Source organism: Indicator indicator, chromosome 5 (assembly GCF_027791375.1).
Source record: "Indicator indicator isolate 239-I01 chromosome 5, UM_Iind_1.1, whole genome shotgun sequence".
In the NCBI taxonomy this organism is placed as follows: domain Eukaryota; kingdom Metazoa; phylum Chordata; class Aves; order Piciformes; family Indicatoridae; genus Indicator; species Indicator indicator.
Window position 1 is genome coordinate 7037837 of NC_072014.1, and position 23681 is coordinate 7061517.

Consider the following 23681-nt stretch of genomic DNA (forward strand, 5'->3'; position numbering starts at 1 on the left):
CTGCTGCCTGCTCCACCTGTCTAGAGATGCAGAGTTTTGCAGTTTTCCAGGCAGTAAAAGCCACTGGAGTCCTGCTGTCTGGGAGCAAAGAGCCAGACGCCACTGGGAGTCCAGCTTTGGGTTTCCAATTTGCCATTACAAAGGCCTTACTGGTATGGAGGGGAAACTATTGAAAAGCAGGTGATGCAGGGTAATGTTATCAGCAGCCCTGCTCCCTTTTCGGGATGGAACCATGCTGTGAGCAATTCAGATTGTCCTTTTCCATTCCAAGTGTAAGGAATGTTCACAGCCAGAGTCTGGGTAGAAGGTGTTTGTCAGCTTGTCATCAAACTGTCTTGCTTTGGGCATCTTCACTGCTATGACTTCAGCCCTTTGCCACTGATCCTACATTTTTTCCCTACACAGTAGCTGAAATGAAGGAGAATTTGTAACTTTAGAACAAAATACTTGGCTCACCTAAAGCTGGTGATTTGATTTTTTCCATCCACAAGATGCAGAAAGCTGTTTGTTAGGCCTGGATGAAAGGTAATTTCCCAGCGTGTCCCTCTGAGAAGCTTAGAGCACTTAGGCATGGAGTTGTAAATTCACTGGTCTGGAGAAAGTGTCAGAGCACACAAAGTTCTTTTGTGTCCTTTAAACAGCAGCTTGAAAACATGAAGATCTCTGGAAGTGTGTAGAGACTCCTATGCAGAGTTGTTGTTACTTTAAGGAGTATTGGTTTGTGTTTTGTTGAATACCTCTGTGTTGTGTGAGTTGTTTGGTCCTTGAGCATGGAAACAGGACAGAAGAAATGGAGATAAGCAGCAATGTGTAGACACAGAGACTTTCTTCAGTGGATTATGTGCAGTTCCTAAAGTTGGGCCAGACTGTAAAAACTGGAAGGACCTAAGAAGCAGAGTTAAATTAATTTGAACACCTTTTCTTGCCATGTTTGAACTTTTGCGGTGCCCAGGGTATTTATTGACTGCTCAGCACAAATGTCCTAGGTATGTCTGTTTGCTCAGTTGGCCATGGTACTTCCAGAGGATCTGCTGACAGATTTGGTTCTCTCCACTGGTCTTTCACTAGCTTGGACAAGTGTTCCTTAGGAGTTGCTCAGTAAAAATCTGCAATTGCTCTGAAACACCCTTTAGCAACCATCCAAGGATGTTCTTCTCCAAATACTAGCTCCATGAAAGTACTTCGCTATCAGATGCCAGTGTATAGAAATTTCAATAACATGAAACACAGTCTCTGAAATACTATCAAATCAAGAGTGAACTTCTCTTTGTGTTTACCCATTTTACACAGTGAAAGGCTAATCCCTGATGCAGGGGAAATAGATTGTGAGGCTTGTATAAATACACAGACATGTATAAATGCTAAGCACCAGCGCTCTAAGAATTGAGAGAAACCCAGTTAACGATTCCTCATTTGGGAAAGTCAAAAGAGAATTTTGGATATTTATGTGGTGTACCCTCACAGGGAGAAAGTCCTAAATGCACGTTTGGAAGTGGAGTAGCCTCTGTGCTGACACCGACCAGTGGCAGAAAATAGATGCAGGTGATGTGACACTGCAGACAGCCCTGTGATGATGATTAATGTGAGTACCTGCAGAAAACAAGAGGTGCTTGACAAAATCAATACTACTCTGAAATGATTATGTATCTTGCTGCATTGTCTTGCTAGTTAAAGAGAAATGAGTACATGGACATGTCCAAGTGTTTAGTCCAGCAGCTTGATGTAATGCAATTAGAACAAGTGAAGGATCAATATAGAACTCCTATTCACTCACAGGAGTAGCTGTCAGTATGGGATATCAAATTGGCATGGGAATTGATCATCCTTCCCTGGTCTGCTTCCTGTCAAGTCAAAATCTTGCTAAAATAAGTCCTTGTTAGTGAGTGAGGGTATCAAACCATGACAAAATTTTTAATGCATGTCACAGTTACTCAATGAGGATACTAACTGCTTTGCTAAGTTCTTCAGCACCCACTTCAGACACAGTAATTAAAAACATCCTTGAGACAGGCCGCTGACGTAGTTCATCTGCGGTTCAGAGTCCTGCCACTGCTATTTGGTAAGAGTCTTGGCTTTCCTCTGTGCTGACAGCTCTATGGAGGAGAATTTCCTAATGCTGGATATTTTCTGCTGATGTGGCTTGTCTGCTGCATGGACAGCTGAGCTACAGGACATTCTTCTATTTGGGTTTAAGCTAAAAATAATCATTGTGCCTTCAGTTCAACAGTAATTTTACCTGGTGGATTGAAGTCATTGGAAGATGTCTACAGATACTGCTGTGCTCATTACAGAAGAAAGTAAAGAACACTCTAGTAAAACCTACTGATGAGTTTCATACCTTTTTCTACAAAATTACTGTTCTAAGTAACATGGGAAGGTTTCTGTTAGCTGCTGGTGTGTATTTCCAACTGAAACTCTCTTTAACAAAGTGGAAGCTCCCAAGTGCTGAGGAATGAGCTGTTCATCATTCCAAGTCTTGCACCCTTGCTGAATTCTAATAAGAGACATGGAATCATAGAATGGTTTGGGTTGGAAGGGACCTTCAGAGGTCATTTAGTACAAACCCTGTGCAGTCAGTAGGGACATCCTCCACTAGATCAAGTTGCTCAGAGCCTTCTTAAGCCTGATCTTGAATATCTCCAGGGATGGGGCCTCAACTCCTTCCCTGGGCAACCTCTTCCAGTGCTCCACCACCCTCATGGTAAAAAAACTTATTACTAACATCCAATCTAAATCTGCTCTTTTCTAATTTCAAACCGTTGTCCCTCATCCTATCACTGCAGGCAATTGTAAACAGTCCCTCTGCAGCCTTCTTGTAGGCCCCCTTTAGGTACTGGAAGGCTGCTATTAGGTCTCCCTGGAGCCTTCTCTTCTCCAGGCTGAACAACCTCAGCTCCCTCATCCTGTCTTCCTAGCAAAGGTATTCCAGCCCCCCAGTCATCTTCATGGTTCTCCTCTGACCCTGCTCCATCAGGTTCATGCCCTTCCTATGTTGAGGGCTTCAGAGCTGGATTGCAGTACTACTGGTGAGGTCTCACCAGAGCAGAGCAGTGACAGAATCTCCTCTCTCCATCTGCTGGCCATGCTGCTTTTGATGCAGCCCGGGATGCCATTTGCCTTCTGGGCTACAAGTGCCCATTGCTGGCTCATGTCCAGCTTCTTGTCCACCAGCACCCCTGAGCCCTTTTCTGCAGGGCAGCTCTCTGCTTTCTTTTTGTGTATTTTTTTCCTTCATTCTGAGTGTTTAATATCTTCTGAATTTGAAGAATTTTACAGCAGAATACTTCTGTTAATGAAATGACATGTTAATGATTTTGTCACACCCAAAAATATACTGTATCCTTTGATAATTTAAAAGTTGTATTATTTGCTCTTCAGGGATTAAAAAGAAAAAGATTAAATTATTTAAAGTTGAAGTCTTTTATCCATGTGCATGGTTATCACTAAAGATCAAGAAAATAATCTGTTCAGGTTATTGGATATCTATCATTGCTTGAGAGCAGCCCTGAAGAAAAGGACTTGGGGATCCTGGTAGATGAGAAGCTCAATACGAGCCACGCATGTGCACTTGCAGCCCAGAAAGCCAACCAGGTCCTGGGCTGCATCAGGAGAAGTGTGGCCAGCAGGTTGAGAGAGGTGATTCTCCCCTTCTACTCCACACTGGTGAGACCCCACCTGGAGTACTGTGTCCAGTTCCGGAGCCCCTATTATGAGAAAGATATGGACATCCTGGAATGTGTCCAGAGAAGGGCCATGAGGATGATCAGAGGGCTGGAGCTCCTCTCCTATATACACAGAGTGAGAGAGTTGGGGCTGTTCATTTTGGAGAAGACAAGGCTCTGAGGAGACCTTTTTGTGGCCTTCCAATATCTGAAGAGGGCCTATAAGAAAGCTGGGGAGGGACTTTTAGGATGTCAGGTAGTGATAGGACTTGGAGGAATAGATCCTAGCTAAAGGAGAGGAGATTTACATTAGATGTCACAAAGAAGTTCTTCACAATGAGGGTGATGAGACACTGGAACAGGTTGCTCAGGTGGGTGGTGGAAGCCCCATTCCTGAATGTTTTTAAGGCCTGGCTGGATGTGGCTCTGGACAACCTGATCTAGTGGAGGCTGTCCCTGCCCATGGCAGGGGTTTGGATCTAGATGATCCTTGAGGGTCCCTTCCAACCCTGACAATTCTGTAATTCTGTGATCATCAACGTGTACGTAACTGCATGAGCTCCCTTTCATCACTGTCAGCTGATGAATGGAGCACTGCTTCTTCCATCATGCTGATGGATGTGCATGCACGTTCTCAGCTCTGACCTCAAACTGCAGCAATGATGCTGCAGCAAACGCCTGGCAGATTCTTCCTGACCAGGGCATTATACATGGCTCTGCATCTCGCACAGAAGCGTGTCTTAAAAGGTAATAAAAATTCCTTCACAAGGATATATTTCTCACTTCAAAACCTAAGACCTTTGAAAAATGAAGTAAAATCCTGAAATGATATGAGTAAAATGGCCAAGTGGAGAAGGCTGCACAGCAGTGACTCAAGATGGTTATTAATCTGGACTGGGTTTAGAGGTTCTTCCCAGTTCACAGGCTTTGATCATTCTCTGTTATTTCCATCTCTTGCTGTTCAAATTAGCAGTGATAGATTCTATTGTAATTATTTTTTAACAAGCAAATTTCATGAAAAAAAGGGTTGAGTCCCAGAATCCCATCATGGTGGGGGTTAGAAGGGACCTCTGGGGATCATCCAGTCCAAATATTCCTGCTAAAGCACAGCAGGTTGCCTAGGATTGCAATATCCAGGTGGGTTTGGAATCTCTCCAGAGAAGGAGACTCCACAACTTCTCCGGGCAGCCTTCTTCAGGGCATTGGCTCCCTCAGTAAAGAAATCGTTCCTCATGTTCAGATGTAACCTCCTGGGTTCCAGTTCGTGCCCATTGCCCTTTGTCCTGTCCCTGGGCATCACTGAAAAGAGTCTGGCCCCATCTTCTTGCTCCCCACCCTTTAGCTCGTGCTGAGTATTGCTCAGCTCTCTCTCAGGCTGCTCTTCTCCAGGCTCAACAGCCCCAGATCTCTCAGCCTTTCCTCATTAGTTTGGACTAGGTGATGCTTGAGGTCCCATCCAGCTGGGTATTCTATGAATCTACGCTTCTGAAGTGCTGCAGGCCCCTCAGCATCTTCGTAGCCCTGAAGGGGCCTCAGTGTGCAGGCCTGAGGCTTTGCAAACGGCAGCCATCCTGTGTGTCCGCAGTGTGAGCCTGCACCCCTGCTGGGGAGGCCCGAGCAGTGCTGGGGTTCAATGGCAGGAACCGCATGGAGAGGTGACTGCGCTATGGCGAGCAGGAATGGAGGTGAGGGTCTTGTATGTGTCACAGGCTTAAAGAACACAGCGTTATTCTGCTTTTCTGTTCAGTAGCTGCTGCTAACTCAAAGGTCAAACATTTCCTGTAAATCCAGGCATCTGGTTCACCTCTCTGGAAGAAGGGTCAAACAGCCTTATTGTGGATTTTGCTTTGATTTTTAATGTGACAGCGCACAGCACTTTACCCTCTGCCCGTTAAAAGAATGCCACCTGTAGCAGTGCTGGAACTGCTTTAAACAGGTGAATTTTCCTCTTGGTGGTGGTACCTCACTTTGAAGTCTCCTGTGCAGTGACTCAGCCCAGCTGCTGTGGGGATTTGTTGCTTGGCCACAGGGTTGTGTTGTCATTCAGCTTAGAATCATAGAATGTTAGGCACTGGAGATGACCTCTAGAGATCATCTAGACCAACCACCCTGCCAAAGCAGGATCACCCAGGCAGGTCCCGCACGAATGCATCCAGGATGGTCTTGAAAGATGCTCCACAACCTCTCTGGGAAGCCTGTTCCAGTGCTCTGTCACCCTCACAGTAAAGAAGTGTCGCCTAATGTTGAGGTGTTCCAGCTTACACTTATTGTTCCTTCTCCTATTTCTGGGCACTATCAAAAAGAGTCTGACGCCTGCCCCTCAGATATTTAGAGACATTCATGAGATCTCCTCTTAACCTTCTCTTCTCAAGACTAAACAACCCCAACTCTCTCAGTCTTTCTTCACAGGAGAGGTATTCAAGTCCTGCAAGCATCCTTGTAGCTCTGTTGGACTCTGTCTAGCAGATCCCCATCTCTCTTGAACTGGGGAGCTCAAAACTGGACACAGTATTCTGGTAGGGAATAGCCTGTGGCTGTTCTGATGTGGGCTGGGATGGAAGTGTGCTAAAGGGGTACATTAAAATGCAATTTCACTTCGTTCTTTCTGTCTTTCATTTTCTCCTTTTCCTTCTCTCTCTCTCTCTCTCTCTCTCTTTCTTTCTCTCTCTCCCTTTCTTCCACATCCACTGCAATATGTAAGACTACAGGCAGCTGTGAGAGAAGAAGCTACCATATCCCTTTTTCCGTTGGCGGAGTGGCAAGAATGAAATTCCAGGGTGAATCCTTCTCAAGGACATAAGGGATTAATATGTCTTAAAATAGACACCATCAGCTTAGAAACGTGCTTTCCACATTTGGATGTGATGGATTTTGCAGTGAAAAGATGGGGGGTAGAAATCGTATTTTCTCCATTCATCCAGCTTGCTTGAGGATTTTGAGATAATTTGTTTACAAGATAGTTAAATTTTGCAGGGCTTTAAGAACTGTTGTGGGTTTTATGTGCTTAAGTAGGAGGCATTCTTCCTAATAATAGAAAGAGAAACTTCCTCCTGAGGGTGGTGAGGCACTGGAACAGGTTGCCCAAAGAAGTTATAGAAACTCCAAGCCAGGTTGGATGAGGCATTGAGCAACCTGGTCTAGTAGGAGGTGTCCCTGTCCATGGCGTGTGTTGGGACTAGATGATCTTTAAGGTCCCTTCTAACTCAAACCATTCTATGATTCTGTAAGTAGGCATGTGTGCGTCCACTTTGCAGGGTTATTTTATATTGTGGTGATTGCATAGCACCAAAAGGCTGGGTTTTTTATCTAACAGGACCATGAGACAGCCTGGAGCTGGCAGTGAGACCAGGGAGGCCATGTGTTTCCTTCCAGAGGGGTGACAGTGGAAATGGGCTCACTGTCTGCTTCTGGGTGTCACCAATGGATGTTAAATAACCATGTACACCTTAGAGTCACCATACATTGTGATGACCCTAAAGATAACCCCTTCTACTTTGTATGTCCTTCACAGAATCATCCAGGTTGGAAAAGACCCCCAGGATCATCAAGTCCAACCACTGACCCTCCTCCGCAAGGTTCACCCTGAAACCATATCCCCAAGCACCACATCCAAATGGCCTTTAAACACATCCAGGGTTGGTGACTCCACCACCTCCCTAGGCAGCCTGTTCCAATGTCTGACCACTCTTTCTAATTTCCTAGTTTCCTAATGTCCAGTCTAAAGCTGCCCTGTTGCTCTCTGAGGCCATTCCCTCTTGTTCTATTGCTGAGACCAGCATCAACCTCCCTACAACATCCCTTCAAGTAGTTATAGAGAGTCATGAGGTCTCCTCTTAGCCTCCTCTTCTTCAAACTAAGCAGCCCCAGCTCCTTCAGTTGCTCTTCCTAAGATTTATTCTCCACTACCTTTTATAATTTGTGCCTTTTATTCTGAGTCTTCAGCAGCAAGGGTTTTGTTCTTTCAATTCAGCAGGTTGTGCTGTGCCAGCTTGGGTAGCAGCTTGGCTCTTTGCTGCTGGGGATCCAGGGCAAACCTTAGCAGAAGGGCTGAAAGCTCTGGATGTGTAAGGGAGCATCTGAGCATAGGGAGAGCTCCCTCCTGCTGCTGGGCAGTGATGCCTGCATTGCTGGAAGAAGGAGCATGGCACATTCTTCCTCCCCTATGCTTGGTTATTTATTTATGCACTCTGATTCATAACAGCATAATGACAGACTTCAGATAATACGATAATTATTTAGCTTCTTGGGTGGTTAAAATTAGCCGTGCTCCTTGCTTATTTATTCAGTAAAAAGATACAAGATGCTTAGTAATTGCCCAGAAATTCATTATCTGCATAATGTCCTGTTTCTAAATATGGATGGCATGACCATCAAGCTGTGCCAACAGCAAGCGTGCAGCGATGTCTGATGTAATTAGTTTTCCTCTTACATGCCAAAGAGAACATCTGGGCTAATTGCATGTTGTTGCCATTCTAACGGGGGTCCCTGTTTGTGCACACACCCCTCCCCCCCGCCCTCAGCCTCATTAGACGTCCAAACATCCTGGTGGTTTCAGTTCATCTTCAAGCAAATTGATAGCTCTGCTGAGAGGCTCTCAGTGATTTGTCGCTGGGGTCGTACAATGTGTGCAGATAGCGTTTAGTACATGTTAGCTGGAATAATAACATTCTCCTTTTCAACAGGCAGCAAACAAACCAACCTCTAATGATGTTTCTTCTGTTTCACTTTTCTAGCCACCGCTGGTCCAAGCGATTTTCAGTGGTGATCCAGAAGAGATACGGATGTTGATCTACAAAACTGAGGATGTCAACGCCTTGGTATGTGACTTGGCACCTCACGTGCCCATGATATGTAAGAACCATGTTTATGAATTGCTGCGATGGCAGTATTAATCATGCCCTTACTAATTAACACATAACAGAATGGAAAATATTTGGAAGTTAGAGATTTGGGGCTTGAGTGGAATCCTAATCAGCAGTCTGGAATATAATTATCTCCAGCAGGTGCCTACATTTTGGAAGTGTATGGTAATTATTCCTAATGAGCAGGTCAGTCAGGGACACTGTTTTCTCTCTTACTGAGAAAACTGAATGAAAACAGCTGAAAGCTGCATATTTTTTACTCCCTGTGGAGTTTCTTTTTACGAAGAGTCTCCACAGATCGGAAGCTGTTATTCAGCATTTGCCTGTGCTTGAAATAAAGCTTTACTATAGGTCTCAGCACTCAGAGCAAGGAAGCAGTATTCTGGCCAGGGTTTGTCCACAAAGGAATTGCTGTTCTGCAGATTGGCTTATTCTAGCCAGAACAATGGTGAACAGCTGTAAACAAGCAGTAGTTAATGTTTTTTGGCAGAGAAAAAGATGATCATCACCACTTGAACTCAGTGTATGTTCACAACAGAAGTTGTGGGGTTTTTCTTTCTTCCTCTTTAATTTTAACTTACATCCATCCTATTAGAATGAACCCTGCCAGTCTGTGGCCTCTGAAAGTGGTGAAAGAATATAAAGCAGAAGCAGAATGGTGTTTTCCAGGTGTTTCCTGGAATTTTAAATCAACCTTCCTTTTCTTAATGTCTTTCTCTGACATAAAGGCATCAGTTTAGTCATGGCTACACCAGCAGTTTATGTGGTACAGTCTTGACATTGCAGCTTTTGCAGGCAGTGGGGTCCAGCTATCTGGTTCAGAGCTGCAGAAAGGAGCTGGAGGAGTAGTTCTACAGATCTGGTTAACTGGGGCTCCACTCCATTTGCTGGCAAGGAAATACTTGCTGCTGTTTTAAATGGGCAATCTGTGCAAAGAAGACCTTGCCTTTAGGCTTTCCCTGTGATAATCAGTACCTGCTTATTTTCTCAAAGTAAGTTCCTAAAAGTGCTTCCTTAGGGCATCTCTCTTTTGAGAGGCTGGGAGACCTGGGGCTGTCTAGTCTGGAGAAGAGCAGATTGACAGGGGATCTTCTCAGTGCTCATCAATAGCTAAGGGATGGGCAGCAAGAGGATGGGACCAGACTCTTTTCAGTGGTGCCCACTGATAGGACGAGGGGCACAAACTAGAACTCAAGAGGTTCCATCTGAACAGGGCAAGAACATTCTTTGGTGTGAGGGTGCTGAAGCCCTGGAGCAGGCTGCCCAGAGAGGTTGTTGAGTCTCCTTTTCTGAAGAGATTCAAACCCTACCTGTATATTGTGATCCTGGGCACCTGCTCTGGGTGACCCTGCTTTAGCAGAGAGGTTGAATTAAATGATTCTCAGAGGTTCTTTCCAACCCTCACCATGCTGAAATTCTGTAACCATTTCTCTTGAGTTTCCTCCTTATTTGTTTTTCTTCATGGTGTTAAGATAACGAATGAAAGCCAACCCTAAGTAAACCAACCCAAAACCCCAACAACCTAGGAGAGCATGACAGTCCTAAAATTTCCTCCCTATTTCATGTTGGCTTTTCAAAATAGCATTTCCTGTACAAGGTTGTTACACGCTTCTGAAAGGTTTTTTCTATCCTTTGGCTACAAGTGATGGTTGCTAGGGAGATGCTCTCAAATGTCAGGTGTGATGTTATATGAGGAATATGTATTTTCTAGATAGTGCTCGATAGAATAATTCATTGGTTGTTCCCAGTATCCTGCTTAAGGTGCTGAAAGTCCATCCTGCCTGCAGGGCTGTTTTGTCAGGAGCAAAACCCAAACCTGTTCTTTGGAGTAATTAGAAAAATACATCAATGTGAATTCTCAAGGTTGTATTCTGGATGGTGATTGCAGACAAGTGTCAAGTGCTTCAAACTTCACTAAAGGAAGCTCCAAAGGTGGCATTTTCCCTCATGTGCTGTGAGCTGGCAATGTACACCGTGTGCTTGTGCTGCTATTTTGAGGGTGTTTTTAATTACTTCCATGTTAGTGTTTCTCTAGTGCTTGGCTGCTCACGTGAGAGGAAGCTCTGAGAATGTTTGGCAGAGATTTGTCCTTTGATGACTATTTCAGTCCACTGTGTTAAGACTGGAGTAGTTCAGCTATAGGTGGGACAGGGAAATGAAATTAAACTGTTTCTGCAGCAAGCTTTTGGGAGGTTCTGAAGTTTTAAAAATGGCTTTTGGAAGCTGCAGTAAGAGAGGTGTTTGGTACGCAGGAAAAAAGAGAAAACCAAACCACATGGAGAATCTGTCCCAGGGCATTTGGAACATTTGGGTGGACCATCCAGACCACCAGATTAGCCTTAGGCAGACATCCTCTTCCCTTGCTGCTTGCTACATGTAGAAATATCCGAGTGATCATGCTGTCTGTGTAGGTGGGGAATTTTGGGGTGATTTTTCACTTTGAAAAGAGTGTGATGGAACGGGGCAGAGCCTCATCTAGGGATTACATAGGATCTAGTGTTCACCTCTGCTTAGCTGGAATTCGTAATATAGCAGCTGTGAAACATCTTCTGTATGCAGAGTCTGATTCTTGCATGCAATGTCCCTGTGAAATTTCCTTTTTCATCTCAGTCTTCAAGTTTAGTTTCCCTTCAAAATACTAAAACAAAAAAGGCAAACCCCCCTTCAGTTATTCTTCCTCATAACTGATGAGAAGAGTAGTTTTAGATTAGATATTAGGAAAAAGTTCTTTACAATGAGGGTGGCTGAGCACTGGAACAGGTTGCCCAGAGATGTGGTTGAGGCCCCATCCCTGGGCTCTGGGTGACCTGATCTAGTTGAGGATGTCCCTGCTCACTGCAGGGGCTTTGGATTAGATGACCTTTAGAGGTCCCTTCCAACCCAGCTGATTCTGTGAGACACTTGCAAGCCAAACCAGACATTTATTCCTCTCTACTTTTCCTCTTTATTCCCTAATCTTGCTTTTTCTCTTGGATAAAACCCTAAACCTCAAAATTTATGCAAACCTTTCATTTCCCAGAATGTCTTCTTTTGCATTCATGTTTGGAGGAAAATAAATAACAAATCCCTTCCCCTCAGCAGTGAGACTCTTTAAGGCAATGTCTGCACCAGCAGGACCTTACACGCAGGAGAAAGTATTTAGAGGGTGGTTTGTCACAGGATAAAGAAGGCAAGAAGGAAGTTCTTCTGGATAGACATGGACACATACTGTTTATGACTTCTTTTTCTCATTATCCTTCTTGGTAAGGCTGATTTTCAGGACTGCCTTTTTGAGGAGAATTCAGCCTCTATCCAGGTCTTCACATGCACACAAAGTTCTGTATATTTCTGTAATATTACTTTTTGAGGTGGCAGGAGTGTCTGAGGGTGCAAGTTTACATACACACAGTCAGGATTGTGGGTCTGAAAGGCTTTGCATGCCTGCCTGGGATAGCTACTGTGAAACCCAACTTGTGGTTCAGTTTTGTAGTGACGTGCATGACTTGGGACCATCATGTGGTGGAGTTTCAGTAGTCTTGGGAACCAAACCCTCATCTCTGCTCTCATCCAAGGAATGATGGTTTTCTGTTTGGCACTATAGAGTCTCACAGGAGGATGAAGCTATCCCGGAAACAAATGCTCCTCTTCTAGATGTAGTTTTGTGCTGGAAGGTCTTCTGGAGGGTTTACTCGAAAACTTTGGAAAGCTTCTGCTCTGACACAGTATGACAGTTTCCTGCTAGGTCATAGCTGTGTTCTCAGTGGGTATTTATACTCTAGTAGTACTGTTTCATATTCTGTTAATTTTCCAGCTCTTCCCACAGAATCACAGAATTGTCAGGGTTGGAAGGGACCTCAAGGATCGTCCAGTTCCAACTCCCCTGCCATGGGCAGAGACACCCTCCACTCAGGTTGCCCAGAGCCACATCCAGCCTGGCCTTAAAAACATCCAAGGACAGGGCTTCTACCACCTCCCTGAGCAACCTGTTCCAATGTCTCACCACCCTTATGGTGAAGAACTTCTTCCTAACATCTAATCTAAATCTAACTTCTGCTATCTTGGATCCATTCCCCCAAGTCCTATCACTACCTGACATCCTAAAAAGTCCCTCATAAGCTTTCTTGTAGGCCCCCTTCAGATACTGGAAGGCCACAATAAGGTCTCCTCAGAGCCTTCACTTCTCCAAACTGAACAATCCCAGCTCTCTTAGTCAGTCTCCATAGGAGAGGTGCTCCAGCCCTCTGCTCATCCTCGTGGCCCTTCTCTGGACATGTCCTGTCACATCCATGTCCTTCTTGTAATAGGGGCTCCAGTACTGGACATAGTACTCCAGGTGGGGTCTCACAAGAGCAGTGTAGAGGAGGAAGACTCACCTCTCTCAACCTGCTGGCCACTTAATTTATTATTTTTTATTCCTACAGAAGGAAATATTGAACAATTCACAAGACTGTAAGGAAATTGAACACTAAAATTGCATTGATGTTTGTGATATGAGGCAACCAGCATGTTTAGAAGAAATATTTTTTCTTTTAGAAAACAAATAGATTTTTTTATGTTTTATAAAGATGTCTGATGTGTGGAGAGGATATGTTGGCATATCCTGAGTGTCTGAAATATTGGGAGTTGCTTTCTACAGCATGTTAGTATATTAGCAGGTATTAAGTTTTCTTTCTGTCTATCTATCTATCTATCTACCTATCTACCTATCTTTACGCTTGTCACTCTACCCATGCTGCTGCTCTGTGGCAACAAGTTGTCCTCAAAATGTTTGAGACATGGCAGGGTTTGGCTGTAGCTGCTTCATTTTCTCCAAAGTCATCCATTTTTGCAGTCTGCTTTTCCCATCCACTCACAAGCGATGTTGCCATCAACACTTCCTTTCCCCAAGTCGAAAGTACATTTATAGAAATGGAGGAGTTAACCAACTCCAGCCTTTGAGCCTTACACTGGAAACTCACTGCTCAATGAGGTTTCTGCAGTATCAATCTGAGATTAGTAATTAATGTAAAAAGTGATCTTTTTCTAGCATGCAAGCTATTGTCAGCCTGATGGAAGTGTGAGATGGGGGAGGAGAGGGAAGATAACTTCTTTTGTCTCTGGAAGATCAAAGTGTTTGCCTCTTCCACCTCATGGGCACTTGGCAATTAAAGACTCAATCCAGAAAACTCTTTGTTTCTGAGGTTGAATTGAAGACTAGGGGGATGAAAGGTGCTGGAAACAGGATCTGCACTTTGAGACAGGAACTTCTGTGCTTGGTAAGAGCAGAAGAAGGAGCACCAGGCCTGAGTTCACTTTCACCTCCCAGCTGGATTTGCTTTGTGAATTACAGGCATTAGTAAAAGCATCTGTGAGAGGGAGGAAATTCTGAAGTAGCAGAGATTTGCTTTGCACAGAATCAACTTTTGGCTCTAAATGGTTGTAAATAGACTAAGATGTAGTTGCTCATTTGCTTTTAGGCTCTTCAGTAGTTCTAACCACTTCCCAGTAATGAATTTTCATGAAGTCAAGCTGTGTCTGAATGTTTGCCTTGTGTTTTAATGGTATCAGCTACATCGTGCTGTTTCGGTAAGGTGTATTCTGATGAAAACAACAGTAAATGAGGGAGCAGGAGGTTTGCTTCTGTTGTTTTGGTTAGCCTTGTATCAATGGAAGTTGTGACCATTCATGTGCCTCTTAACACAGTTTGTTTCCTTCTGCCACCCTGGCAGATTGCTGCCTGCTGGGAGGTGGTAGGAATCCAAACACTTCATTAACTCCGTTTCTGTGGCACTTCCTTCTGTGCTGATCTGTTCCTGTTGGCTGCTCAGGCAGCTGGGTGACAAAAAGAGGATGCAGACATTTATTTTCTGTAGCAGTTGCACCTGCATTTTAATAGGAAATAACTCTGTTCCAAACCTCTTCTGACCTGGACAGCTGCCATTGATGTAAAAGCTGAAATTCATTATGTCCTTTGAGATGTAGGCTGTGTTGAGGAGAAGCTGCTGGCTGCCTTCTTGATATGCCTGAATATTTTACCTGTGCTGATATGATTCATCACTGTCCTGCTAATCTCTGTGTGCTGTGAGGCTCTGATCCAGTAAAGCACTTATGACTAGACTAACTTGAAGCCTGTGAAGGGCCTTATCAGTGTCACTTCAACAATTCAAGCATATGTTGAGTGTTTTTTTGCTGAGGCCTCCTGTCCTCCACTGCATGCTTGTTAGATTCTTAATTTACTTTCTTTGTACTTTCTAAAAGAAAACGTGTACAGGTGATGTTGAAATGCAGCAGCATCTTTTCTGTAAGTCACTTAATACAGGTTTGGGGAGGGAATGTTTATCTCACTTCAGCACAGTTTTCTAGCCATTGTTTAGCTTATCTACTGTCTCTTAGTGACCTTTTGTTCCGCTGAGAACTGCGCTTGTAGCAGGCCTGATTGTTAATGCTATTTGTAATCCTGTTACCATTTATTCCTCCCTCCCCCAACTCCTTTCCTTGATAATGTGTGTTCAGGTTTGGGGTGTTGCCAGACTTCCCCCTGAAATGACAAACAAACTTTTTATTCCTCTCTTGTTTTCCTTATTTATTGTGTCAGTGTGAGCTGAAATTCCACCACCCCCCCCGACAATATTTATTTAGTTATTTATTTCCCTCTCAATCTCTCTGTCTTTATTGATTTAATTCTTTGTACTCCTTTTACTACCATCATGTCATCAGGACATGTGCAGCTGAACAGATGTTACTGCATGGGCCAGATGCAAAGCCACTGAGCACTTTCAGTCTTACTGAAGTGGTCCCTGGCTTTGAGGAGTACACAAGGAGTGCGGTTGGACCTACAGGCAGATGCCCCAATTCCTCTGTTTGCATCAGCTGTGTGCAGATTGTCTGCAGGGACTTGGTGACCCTCGGAGGAAAGATCTTCTTCCTCCTGTTCAGATGGAACCTTCTGGGTTCCAGTTTGTGCCCATTGCCTGTCACTGGGCACCACTGAAGAGTCTAGCCCAATCTTCATGTTCTCCACCCTTTAGCTGTTGCTGAGCATTGATCAGATCCCCTCTCAGGCTGCTCTTTTCCAGGCTCAACAGCTCCAGGTCTGTCAGCCTTTCTTTCCTCCTCACAGAGGTGCTCCAGGCCCCTCAGTATTTTTGTAACCTCCTTTGGACTTTCTCCAGTAGTTGCCTGTCTCTCTCAAACTGGGGAGCCCAGAACTGGATGCAATAATCCAGATGTGGCCTGACTAGGGCAGAGCAGATGAGAAGAGAGGAGGTGAAATTCTCTGGTGGTTTTCCCTCTGACCTGTGACAAGCAGGGTGTCATGTAATCAGTATTTTATGTCCATGTAAATATGTGAGGTCAAAACCTACTGCAGCAGAAGGACTACACACATCATGTGTGTTTGAAAAACAATAAATGTAACTCACTCTGGTGACCAGTGGCTCCTGCGCCTTGCAGTGCTGGCAAACACTTGTCAGCATCCACGCAACAAATGATTCTGCCACACTGATTTCTTCACATATAGAACATACTTTGAAGGTAGTCCAGACCAGCTTGCAGTTGATGACCTCTTGGACACGTTTAAAGTGATATTTTACTTGACAGGCTCAGAATTATCTTTCAGGAAGATGATGTAAAGGCTGGTGGGGTTGCTGTGGTGGTATAATTTGCAGGAGGCGTTGAATCTGTTACCAACTTATACTATTTAAAGCTGCTGGGTTGTAATTTGACAAGTTCAACTGAAGCTTTTTCTATTAGTGGCTAAGAATCTAAAGTGAAGTCTTTTTAGGACTGGAAACAGGGGTCAAATGCATGATTAGCAGTTCTTTGATTGCCCATATTCCTATGTTTAGAAGTTTGTTTTAAAGCTCGATGTTCTGGAATCATTTGGATAAAGCAATAAATAAAAGGGTATTTTATGAACACTGCATTTGCACTTCTTGACTTCAGAAGGGAAAATCTTGAAGTAGTGACTCCCTGAGGCTGAAAATTATAAAAATCAAGTGAAGAGTAGATATATTTCAGAAGTTGTATCATTATTAGCAATTCTTGTAAGTTTAAAGGCACAGCCCTCACTGGTAATATTTTCTTTATGTAAAGGTTGATTAAGGTATGCACTGGGCCCATTCTGAGCTCCTGTAGAAAGCCAGGCTAAATTATGTGTAAGAATCTTTCTAGACTACAAGGGCTGCTGCTTGTCCTTGTATGTGGTTCCAAACTGTTCTCCTTCTGAAGAGTCTGGTTTTATGTTATTAATGCAAAATACGTTAGAAAGGATGACGTCCAGAAACATCTGAAATGTGTCACTGCAGTACTGAAGAGTGAAAAAAGTTTCCCAAAGAGACCCAAAGATGATGCTTTTCCTCACTTTAGGTTTGATCTGATCTTCCTGTGATCAGGGTGTCAGAGTAAAGGCAATATCTCTGTATGGTCTGGTGAAACAAATTGGTAAAGAAGTAGAGGATTATTGGGAGGAAGTGTGTTGTTCAGCCCTTGAATTTTGTTCTAGTCAAACAGAAATACACATAGCTTCAAAACCAAGCACTCTCTGTATAAATCCATAGCTCTTCAATGCTAACACTTGCAGTTATTGACTGTGTTTTATAAGTGACCAATCTCTGGTTTTGTAGGATGCTGAGAAACGAACCCCTCTTCATGTTGCATCATTCTTGGGGGATGCAGACATCATTGAGCTGCTCATTTTGTCAGGTAAGGTGGTGTCCCTCACTGGTACCAACTTGTAAATTACCTAATTTCAAAGCTACAAGTGGTATCAACTTGTAAATTGGCTAATTTCAAAGCTACAAGTGGTACCAACTTGTAAATTGGCTAATTTCAAAGCTACAAGGAAAACACGAGTGAGCTTTGGGCAGTGTCAGCTCTGAGTTTCACAGGGCTGGCTGCAGTTGTTTCAGGCTTAGTGTTGTGGGTTGAATTAGATCCCCCCCCATCCGTTTATCTTTTGGTAAATCTGCCCCTAGAGAGCAAACCCACCACACTCAGAATTTGGAAGTTAAAATGGAATTGTATTTACAAAAACTCCTAAATATAACTGTATGAAACTCAATAAGCATGTAGAAAATGTATTTACATATACACACACACACACACACACACACACACACATATATATATATATACAATTTAACAGCTCACACAAGTTCCCCTTGTGTGCAGCCCCTCCCTCCCCTTAGGGACAGAGGGCCCCAAGAAAAGTTTGGTCTCCCCCTTCCCCTTGTACCTCTTACAGAAACCAAATAGAAAAGGCCCAAGGTTAGAAGGAATATAGCACAGCCCGGATCCTACAAGCAAAGCAGCAAGATCCAGCAGCTAAGAGTCAAGAGAGCGCAAAATAACTCTGCTGCAAGCTATAAGCTTTTCAATACTCAGATGGGATGATTTTTAACCTATTTATTATTATTCTTCAGACCAATTGAATTAGATGGACTTATCTTTATTATAATGTCAACTCTGAGCAGTCTACCCATCTTGTACTGTAAGAAACCTTGGGAAAATTCCATTTTAACCTATTTATTATTATTCTTCAGACCAATTGAATTAGGTAGACTTATCTTTATTATAATGTCAACTCTGAGCAGTCTACCCATCTTGTACTGTACGAAACCTTGGGAAAATTCCATTTACAACTAAACTTTAGTTTCAAACTGTAACACTTGGAAAATCTGTTTAAGTTTGGGGATAGAATTATAAAACTTGCAGTGACTGAGCAGAACTAATAAAGCGAGCACGTTTTAACTTTTTTAAAACTTGTAAATCATTTGAACTGATGGTATTTGTGAATTCAGAAACATGCCAAAGCACATATTGGAAATGCAGCCGTAATCCCTGTTGAGTAAAAATTGTTATGGAATAGTTTGAATGAATTGTAAGTGGTATTTATGTTAGAAGCATGAGTCTAAGAGTTAGGACATTGATTTGGGGAGTAGATTTGAGAATGGAATGTATGTAAACAAACAAAGAAAATACTTCCAAACTGTTGTGGTGACAAAAGACATGATCACAATATGTCAGAACACAGCATAAAGCAGACACCTCTTGAAAAGTACGAATAAGTCATAGCAGACTCCTAGTGTGCAGAATTCAAAGGGTGTTTTGAGGGGCATTCCTTTTTTTTTTCTGTTTTTCATGCTAGGAGGTTGAAAGGTACACATTAATGATGTCATTAATCGGTTAAAGAGTAGAGTTTCCTTCCTCTGTTGGCCTTCCCTCGTTTTGGAGATCTGGGCTGCAGAATCTAGGTTTATTAGGGACCTGTGGGTCTGGCAGATGTGCTGGATGGAAAATTGTACTTTGGTTAGGATAAAGAGATGCTAAGTTCACCACTGAAAGCCAGCATCAGGTTGTTTATTTCGGCTCGCCAGAGAGCAGAGGCAATTTCAGATTCATTTCCTCTTTTGGCAGAAAAATTTCAGAATGCAAGATGGCAAAGATTCCAGAACAGCCATGTTAAAGAAGAGTGGATTACAGAAAGTTTTCTCTCTGTTGGTTTTATCTGTAACTCTAGATGTTATATTGTGTGCTTCAGCCTCACAGGGCAAATCCAACAGCCAAGCCTTTCTTTCAGATCCAGAGGTCCAGCCTTTCCTAGGGCAGAGACTGAGGAGGGGCTTTTCTGTACAGACGGCTTGTTTTAAAATGCATGTTTTATAGGGTGGATGACTACCGTGGCTGGTTGAAAGGATGTTAAGGCAGTCTTTAAAGCAGCTTATGTCTTCAGGAAAAACTGAACTGTGAAAAGCACCATATACAACAGTTTGGGTGTGTTATCACCCCTCTTTGTCCTTACAAATACACAGATTAATTTGCAGAATTTTGGAGGAAGGCCGCTGAAACATGATTAAGGTGCTTGGTCCAGAGTGAAGAGATGGACACTGAATTTCTGGGTGGCTTTGAGGAAATGTTGTGCAATGTACTTGAAAATTTATGCTTCTGCTTTTTGCTCACAGCTCATTTTAGGTACTTTAGTGTATTGTGGGGCAATGAGTTGGATTTCTCTGTTAGTGCTTTTAAAGAGCTGTCACAGGATGGACACTCAAATTCATGAAATGTAGAGGACAGCTTTGAAAAGATGAGCATTGCTGCTTGTGTGCATCCACTTGATCTCCTCTAAAATGGCAGATTCTTTCCATTCCTGAAGGAGAGCAGCAGTGCTGGTGAAGGTTTTTCATTGTCATTAACCGTTGCCTGCAAGGAGCTGCTGGGAACCTAAAAGCTGAATTTTGGGGAAAGAAAAGGGCAGTATGGAGGGAAACTTTTCGAAACATCTCTTTAGAAAACACGCACCTCAGTAAATGGACAGCAGCAGCTCCTGTAACAGGCAACAGCTGGCCCGTGCAGCTCTTCAAAAGCAGAAATCAGGAGTATATTCACTCGATGCACTGCCTTAGGTATGTAAGAGCAGTCTCACTTTGCAACATAAAGAGCCCCAGAGCACAGAGAGGTAAAGCAATGTGGAACACAGCAGAGGAAGAGGAGGCTGATGGTGTGCTATGTATTATTTTATTTATGCTGGTCTTGTTTTGCTTCTATTATTTTCTGTAGCTGTTTTCTTGGAAGCCAATGCCACTGGAGTTGTTGAATACTGAGGAATATCCTTGTTATGCTTTGCTGCTCCACACATAAGCTTTTCTGAGTCGCCACCATCTGCTTGTAAAAGTTAGTGAAACCAAAAGAAACCCTAGTTAAGAACATAAGACAAAAGCCCAAATACAAAATACAACTCTAAACACAAAACGTTTGTGTTGGGTATTTGTTGGCAATCATTATAATTTCATCTAGGCAGTTTGCACTCCCAAGACCCCCAGCAGGCCAAATAAGGTTAAGGTAGGGTGCCTTGGAGTCCTGTCTGTCAGCTTCCTGGTGGTGGAGGAAGTTGTTGCATTCTGTGGTTCTAGAGCCTCAGGCAGAGCAGGCAAAGAGCAAGATACCAAAGCCAATCAACTACAACATGAAAGGAAAAGAAGCTAACAGCTTCCTTGCTTTTTCATTAGAAAACTCTTTGAAACCATTGCCTTTTCCAAAGGGTGTTTTTTCAGGGGACAGGTTGTACCAGGTACCAGGCTGAGTTAGTTGGGAGGATTGCCTCTAACTGTTGCCATAGTTATGAGAGTGGCTTTCCTTTTCTTGAAGCAAAAGAAAAATGTCTGCCAGCTTGTTGAAATATGAAAGAACTTGTTTCTTCTCTGATTGTCTAGCACAGTTCCCAGTAACTGCTGTGATTCAGAAGCAAGCACCTTAATATTCCTGAGAAACAGCACCCGGAAAGTACTTCTGATTCAGAGTGTGATTTATTAATTACAAGCGTCTGTATGTGCTTAATTTATGGTGCAAAATTAAGCTTAAGAATCCCTTTCTTTGTGACGCTCAGAGGCTCATCCAGCCTAAGCGCATGACAGTTGTGCTTCACTCAAATTTTTCTGCTAGTCTTCTCCAACTAGTGCTGCTCCCTACAGATCCCAAAGGTACGATATTTTCAGGTTAAGCCCTTTATAAAGTGAGTTTCTCTAGTCCTTTTCACTAGGTTTGCTTTCTAGGGTGTCCCATCAGTAAATATCGTGACTATTTCTTTCAAACAACAGTGTTCTGAGCACTGTATCAGCTCATCACTGCTGCGTACACACAGACATACATGTACATACATAAGTATGTAATCCCCTACAAGGCACATTGATTCTGTTGTGTCCTCTAGACAAAGCAATCTGATAGCAGTCTGACCTATCCAATTCCTTTCTTTCAAAATCACACTTCATCTGCTATCTCTCTGGGATCTGGGAATGCATTCCCAAGGAGAGCAGGGTGCCAGAAGCGCAATGGGGAGTACCACATACAGCTCATCTCTTGTTACTGGGAAAGAGCCGTGCAAGGCTTTTCCAGTGGTACCCAAAGCATGGATTTAACCTCTCCTCTTCACTTGCAGGTGCTCGAGTTAATGCCAAGGACAACATGTGGCTGACTCCTCTCCATCGAGCAGTTGCTTCAAGAAGTGAAGTGAGTAATATGTGGTTACTCTGCTTTTGCACAGAAGCTACAGGCTGGGGGGAATGGAGAGCTGTAGTAGATAGCACCGTGATGCAAGCAAGGAAAGCATTCTCTGTCTTGGGCCTTTGGCAGTGCTGCTGGAGGCCAGCTTTTTCAAACCACTTACACTTCTTTGGAGCCTTCATGTGGCTGATTTTCATCCTGTTGGAATGGACTGAAAGGGGATGGAGTCCACAGTGGTCTACAGTGGCCACATCATCTTCAAATGGTGAAACAAAAGAAGGAATAAGTCCATATGGATGTGTGCCAGAAGGGAGTGGATGTGTATGTGATCCAATACATATTGCCACATAGTTGGTTTTGGTTAATTGCATTGCAGGGCATCCATTAGGTTTTCTGTTAATGCATTTGATTCGTGCATGAAGAAGGGTCAGCCCATTTTTCATTTACTTGAGCACTAGAAATTTTCTGGCATCATGTTGTACTTCTGTTGCTGTCTCATAAAGGAGCAGCAGTAACTACCAGGAATGCAGCTCGGGCATGACTCTGTTTTTAACTGCACCATTTTTCTTGGCTTTCCATTTTGGACTCTGTACTTTTATCCCCCTAGTACTTAGTTAATAGTGAGCCCAGCTGCAGACAGAATTGGATGCTGGGGATGAGGGGAGGGCTTGCAAAAGAGACAGAGGGTGGCTGTCTTCCAGAGACTGATGGACTCAAATCACCTCCATAGCAGTCCCAGCGCTTGCCAAGCCTGGAGGCAGGAATCCTGGGCTCACTTCTGAACTCGGGCATTGTTTGGCTGCTGGCTGAGCTTCCCAGCTGCTGGCATCCGCTGAAGCCATCTGAAAGGAATATCTGATGGAGTATGAATGTTGTAATGAGGCAAAACACAAAAAGCCATGTTGGAAAACAAAGGTCAGGCTCAAACCTTAAAACACAGCCACAATCTTTCTGATGCAGGAACTACAGTGTGCTTGGTTTCTTTTTCTGGGTGCGTCAGACTACATGATTTTTATTGTCAGTGACAGTCCTAACAGAAAATGGATGCCTTTCTGTGGGTTTGTGCCTCATCCTTAACTCTTTGTCAGCTGAATGCCATTTGCACAATGAGAAGCTGTCTTCCATTGTGCTGGCAGCTCTGATACCTCAAAGTGAGTATAGCCAGGGGGGCAATAGTGAGTCAGCAGGGGAAGGCACCAGCCTTTGGGGCCTTTTTATGGTCTGTGATGTATTTTATAAACACACATAGCTTTCTTCTCCTGGTACTTTTTTTTTTGTTATTTATATGACAATTGCTACTTTCAAAATAAGATTCAGTGTTTTGAGGCTCTTTCAGTGCTGCTTTTACTTTATGACACATGCCAACAAATGTGCAGCTTCAACAGGACAAAACTGGCAGTGATGGTAGTAGGCAGCACTAGGTGAATTCACAGTTCATATTGATAGAAGGAGATAAATTCATGGTCCAGAAATTGACCAGTAGTGGATTTTGACATTCCAGTTGCTTTTAGAATGATCACTTACGAGTTTTAAGTTATTATCAATCTTCTGCTATGAAGCTTTTGCAGGATTCAGAAGCTGTCTCCTAGCAAGCACCATTTTTTGAACTGATTAAAACCATGAACAGGTTTTTACTTAAGTCTGAAGGATTTTTCAAGTGGGCTTTCGGAATTGAAATGCTTATTTAGAAATCAGTGACCCTCAGGTGTCTCCATGCAGGATTGTTAATGGATTTATCAGCTTTCAGCCTTGACAAAGAAAAGGGATTTCACTCTGGTGACTTGGGATAGCTGGAGATGCTGAATGCAGAAGCTTGCGCGGTAGCTGTGGGCTGCATGCACGTACAGAGATTTGGTTAATAAAAAGGGATACGGCAATGAAATTAAAACTTTTCCATGAGGGTTTTAACATTTTGATCCTGAATGTAATAGAGTAGCAGACTTGCAGATGTAAACAGAAATGTGCTAATGGTATTTTGAAAAAGTCTCAATATTTTTAGCTCAGACTTTTCAGTCCTTGCTATTTACTTCTAAAAATTCCGCTTCAACATTTTCCTTCCTTCACGAAGAGTCAGAGTGCGTGACTCTTCCTGCTGACCTCATGTCCCAGCTGGGGAGGTCTCCTGTGAATCACATTTAAATTCCTTTTAAAATAGGCCTGTGTCTTAAAGACCAAAATCCTGTGGAGACCTCAACAATGGTAC

At 43.3% G+C, this 23681-nt stretch overlaps 1 protein-coding gene across 1 annotated transcript in view; it reads left to right on the forward strand.

Annotated features, from left to right (window-relative positions):
* The first annotated feature begins 8443 nt into the window (after positions 1–8443).
* Positions 8444–23681, forward strand: part of ANKRD44 (ankyrin repeat domain 44) — a 74924-nt gene continuing 59686 nt past the window's right edge. The window contains exons 1-3 of the mRNA XM_054381513.1: positions 8444–8479; positions 17107–17185; positions 21414–21484. Coding sequence (XP_054237488.1) covers positions 8444–8479; positions 17107–17185; positions 21414–21484 — 186 coding nt within the window. The remainder of the gene's footprint in view (positions 8480–17106; positions 17186–21413; positions 21485–23681) is intronic.